Source organism: Pempheris klunzingeri, chromosome 14, assembly GCF_042242105.1.
Source record: "Pempheris klunzingeri isolate RE-2024b chromosome 14, fPemKlu1.hap1, whole genome shotgun sequence".
Lineage (NCBI taxonomy): Eukaryota > Metazoa > Chordata > Actinopteri > Acropomatiformes > Pempheridae > Pempheris > Pempheris klunzingeri.
In genome coordinates, this window is record NC_092025.1 from 6,878,579 (window position 1) to 6,883,751 (window position 5,173).

Below are 5,173 nucleotides of genomic sequence, written 5' to 3' on the forward strand. Positions count from 1 at the left end.
TGGATGATGATAACGATGACGATGACGAGGATGAGGATGAGGATGAGGATGATGCTTTTTCACGCTGATTTAAGATTAGTTGACAAGAGAAGAAGAAAAAACAAAATGGCGGTGCGAGGATGATAAACAAACAGCTACTTGCCTAAATTATAAATGTTTTAAACCGTGAACTGTACGTCTAATAGACTTATTTTTATGAATTTGTTCGTTATGATTGTCGCCTCTCTGCATAGTGCCTGACTGAGAATGGTCGTGGGTTTTAATAATGAAGCTGACGTTCTCGCCCTCCGGCTCAGTAGATGGCGGAGCGCAGTTGTTGGTTTGTTACATAAACACACGAAGAAGACGCAGAAGCGGAAGAGACGTGGCACATAAACAGAGAGAGGAAAAGCTAGCTAGCAGCAGTCAAGTTTCCTGATGACAGCTCCTGGAGCCGCCTCCCGTGTGAATTTGACAGGGAAGCTTCAATGACAGTGGTACAACATTACCTGAAGCGAACGGGACTTTATTAAAGTCTGTGTGACAGGTAACATGTTGTTGCTTATCATTTGCGTTGGAACTTCCTCAACTCACGCAGCTAGCTAGCTAGGTTAGCTCGCTAACGTTAAGCTACCTCACCTGATAACTTCCAGCCCAGGTAGCAGCTAATGTTAGCTCAGATAAATGTTGGGACCTAAAAGCAGAAACGTAGGGCAGAAAACTAACACATGCCTGCCCGAAATGTGTACGGTAACTTGTGTCAAATTCGCTAAAACCATAACATAATATTGCAGCCACAGCTGTAGTTAAAGAAGTACAAATCACGTCATCAGACTACATGAGTAGCATTTAGTGAAGGGTTTCATTGATAACCAGCTAATACTTAGTCAGTTAACCCAGCAGCCTGTGGATAATGTCCATAATGTGGCGATGATTTGACAGTCAAAGTGGTTGCTCATATACGTCATTATAGTGCTATCAGCCTCACTGGACTGTCCCACCTACTACTTGTGACAGGACAGTAGGGTTAGATTAATGAAGTAGATATGATGAACTTGATGATGAAATTAATTTCACCAAGCGAGATCAGCAACCTCAGAAAATGTCTCTCAAGTACATTAAGCCTATAAGCTCATGACAACACAACATTAACTACATCATGATGCAATGTGGCTGAAATTCTCTACCACAATATGTGTCATTTTGTATCGCAATATATCAAGATGAGATCAGTTCTTTGGAAAAATCAATCAAAAGACTGTTAATGGATAAAACATCCAGACAAGAATTCCTATATTTTGTTAAACCAGCAAATTGAAAACTTGACAAAGATAAATATATATATGTACTGCATTGATTTGCAACATTGTCCACAACAGCCTAAAACAGTCAGAGATATCAAGACTGAACGTGAAATGTGCCTGATGATTGGTGATTTATATCATCTCATGGTAAATAGTCTTATATTGCCTAACCCAGTTCTTACTCATCAATATATCTCTAAGCCATGATCAGTAACGTACATGACACATGTTAATATTATGACTTGTAGTGAAAATTACCTTTGACATTACTGATTTGCTGGAAGAGACACTCTGAGGTTCAAACCCTTCTTACTACCTTTTATTCTTTACATAAGGAAAATGGGGAAGTGGTCACAAGCAATTTCATGCTGTCAGGAAAAAGAAGGAAGACATACTGTCATGTCAATCTTTGCCTCTGTTGTGTTACTCTGCATATTCAAGAGAAGGCTGGCCTCTGGAGAGACAGATTCAGTGCAAATGTTTGAATGTCGCATGCTTTTGCTAGTTAAAAAAGAAAAAAAAACATTTCTCTAGCTTCAAGGCAAAAGGAGGAAGGTCTGTGTCCTTTTTCTTTTATACATTTATAACAAACCTGCTTCTGTCTTCTTTGTCCTCAGCAGGTGACTATGGGTCTCTGCAAGTGTCCAAAGAGAAAGGTGACCAATTTATTCTGCTTTGAGCATCGAGTCAACGTGTGCGAGCATTGCCTCGTGTCCAACCACAACAAGGTCAGTGGGCGAACAAGTACCACATGATGCATGTTTGTACAAAACTCATAACAACCCATTAAGATTCTGTATTTCCTCTTGTTGCTCTTCAGTGTATCGTCCAGTCGTATTTGCAATGGCTTCAGGACAGTGATTACAACCCCAACTGCACTCTGTGTAACAACCCACTGATTGCTCAAGACACCGTCAGACTGGTCTGCTACGGTACGATTGTCAAGCTTCTGTTTATTAAAAACTCGCTGGGAATACGTCATCACCTGTGTTAAGCAAATCCACTGATATTAAAAGGATGAGTTCAACTGAAAAAGCAAATTTTCCACTAGGAGTTTGCAGAAATGCAAAACAATGGAGATGAATGGATTTTTGTTTGTTGTCAAACCATTGAATAATGACACCCCATGGGTGCTGTTGTGACATGAAACTGTTTTCCCCTCCACAGATGTGTTTCACTGGTCCTGTCTTAATAACTTGGCATCTCGGCTGCCCCTCCATACGGCTCCGGCTGGATACCAGTGCCCCACCTGTCAGGGCCCAGTGTTTCCCCCTCCCAACCTTGCTAGCCCGATTGCTGATGTGCTGAAAGAACAGCTGTCATCTGTTAACTGGGCGAGAGCTGGTTTAGGGCTGCCGCTGGTAAGGGCCTGGTGTTGAACCCCTTGAATGGTGATCTCAGAACCATTAGACAGAGTTCCTGAAAGCAAATAAACTGAGAAAAAAATACACGTTCAGAAGTGTGCTACTCTGGCTGCAAATTAATAAAATGCCATCTCTGCCTGACAGATTGAAGAGCCCATCGGGGTCCTTGAGGAGACCACAGCTAATGATGTCACAGATTATACTGACTGGTCAACATTTGATAGTGAGCCTTAATGGTTACTTCTCATTACAATATGCTGTTTACAAGACTGTTATTGAAGTGGTTTGATGGTTTTTTTTTTCACTTTCCACAGCACAAGAACAAAGTAACATTTACCCCAGCCACTCGTACAACACCAGCCTCAGCCCACCGCCTAATTCTGCCCCTCCTCCAGCACAGGAGGACCTTGGAGGTCCTCGGAAAAATGGGGATCCAAATATGCAGGAGCACTCTTTGATCACCTTAAACACTGCCACCACCTGCGACACGATTACAATGCACACAGGTAAAGCAGAAGTCCACTTTCTCTGACTGTGTCGCTCAGTTTTGTGCACATACTGGACATTTACTGTGTTGAAAGATGAATGTAATACTTTGTTGTTATTCTCCAGCATCATCGCCAAGAAAGATCTACGACACTCGGGATTCTGGCCACACCTCTGTCACACAGATTGACTTTGACGATGACAAGTACCGGCGACGACCAGCATTAAGCTGGTTCGCTCAAATTCTCAAGTTAGTATCTTGGTGTGCTGTGGAACTGGAGTTCTCTTTTCTTGTTTTGCCACCTGAAATGAATCACAACACACAAGTCTATGTTCTGTAATTTATTTTTATGCGTTTTGTGTTTTCAGAAATCGCACAGGCGGGAAGCGGACATCTCTGTCCTGGAAACAGCGGGTCTTCATGCTGCTTGTGGTCGGAGTTCTGGGATTCTTTACGTTGATAATCATCATGGCTAAACTTGGACGTGCCTCCGCTGGCTCAGACCCGAATTTAGATCCTCTTCTTAACCCCAACATCCGCGTGGGGAAAAACTGAAAACAAGAATTAATTGGCTCTTTTCTTTCTGTGTTCCACAACATAAGCCTGAGAGCAGACCGAGCTGAAACGGGACTTTCCACTATATGGTTAGCCCAACAGGGGGAGCCGTTTACCCAACTTGAGTGGGAAAGAGAAAGAGACACTGCACCTCTCTGGAATGGAGGAAATGTGTGGCTCCATTCATTTACTTCAGGCAGCGTGAACATGCCAGGGCCCTTCACAGACCAGAACCCACAACATTCAGGAGCCTGCCTGCGATCCAGTCCACAAACTCTAAAGGTGACCAAGGCCCAGTGCATATAGACAAAGGACCCAGTAAAAGTTGCTTTGAGAAGCTGCTGAAGAGTGGTAGTATTTATATTTACACTTCCAGCTAACATTTGTCAGTGATAAGTGACTTTTCTTAGGTTCAATAGAAGCTAAATAAACACTGTTAATGTGAAAGAACCTCCTTCGCTGGCAGAAAAGTCAGAATGTATATAATCAGTAACAAAACATTAATAACAGTCACACACTTATGAACTGACTCCTGCTGGTTTGATTTGAGTGGATTTGTGTATTTCTCTACTAGAGAAGATGTGGCCCACAGAACTACAATCAAATTACCCCACACATAATTATTACATGACTATTTATGGGTGTCTGCATTACTGCTGAAACTGAGTGCATTGCTTTTAGATTTGCCATACGTACAGTATGTACATTTCCTGATGTTTTTGACTATCTATTAAATGGGAATACTGCAGAATTTAAGCATCATAATGTTTTTTTTGAAAGTCCATGAATCAAGACTATTATCTACTGCTGTGCAAAGCAAGGGTGAAGTTCACATGGACTGAATAATAAAAACATTTTAAAACATTCTGCACAGTTGTGCTCAGCCTCTTAAACAAAAACATTGTTTATTCTGTTGCCCTGTTCTGATGAAGAACCATGTTGCTGCTATCACTGACCACTGATGATAAGAGTAAATAAGATCCCACACATTAATGCAGAGTTTGGCTCTCTGTGCACTACGCTGTAAAATCTTGTACACATTTTAAAGGCTGTATTTGCACTGAGGTGACAGCATTTATGAATAATTACAACAGAAAACAGCAGGAAACCTATCACTCTCCTTTCTCACTCTGTCTCTAATAAAAAGTTTACTTTCAAAACTAATGCAGTTTGTACCTTATTTAACCAGGTGGCAGGTGAATGTTCAGGTTTCAGGTACATTAAGCTCTGACCACCTGAGTAACTCCATCGCTGTGCTGTAAATACAAGCTTATACACAATTGGTGTGTATTAACGTGGTAAATAATGAAAACCATCCGTCTTCCCACCAGTTCCATGATGACTGATTGTTGTTGTCAGGTTCCTGTTTGTTTTGTAGAGGGGCAGCCATGTTTGCAGTTCAAACTTCATCAAAATGTATTTTTGGGGAAAATGTTCAGATTGCCAACATTGTCAAATAAAGTGACACTAACATCAGGAAAGTG

General features: G+C 41.5%; 1 protein-coding gene across 1 annotated transcript; it reads left to right on the top strand.

Annotated features, from left to right (window-relative positions):
• Positions 1 to 376: 376 nt before the first annotated feature.
• zfpl1 (zinc finger protein-like 1) lies at positions 377 to 4,853 on the top strand. The gene is made up of 8 exons (XM_070843491.1): positions 377 to 526; positions 1,901 to 2,011; positions 2,104 to 2,215; positions 2,451 to 2,644; positions 2,792 to 2,870; positions 2,962 to 3,153; positions 3,260 to 3,383; positions 3,503 to 4,853. The coding sequence occupies exons 2-8, from the start codon at positions 1,910 to 1,912 to the stop codon at positions 3,687 to 3,689; spliced, it is 990 nt and encodes a 329-aa protein (XP_070699592.1). The 5' UTR covers positions 377 to 526; positions 1,901 to 1,909; the 3' UTR covers positions 3,690 to 4,853.
• Positions 4,854 to 5,173: the final 320 nt, after the last annotated feature.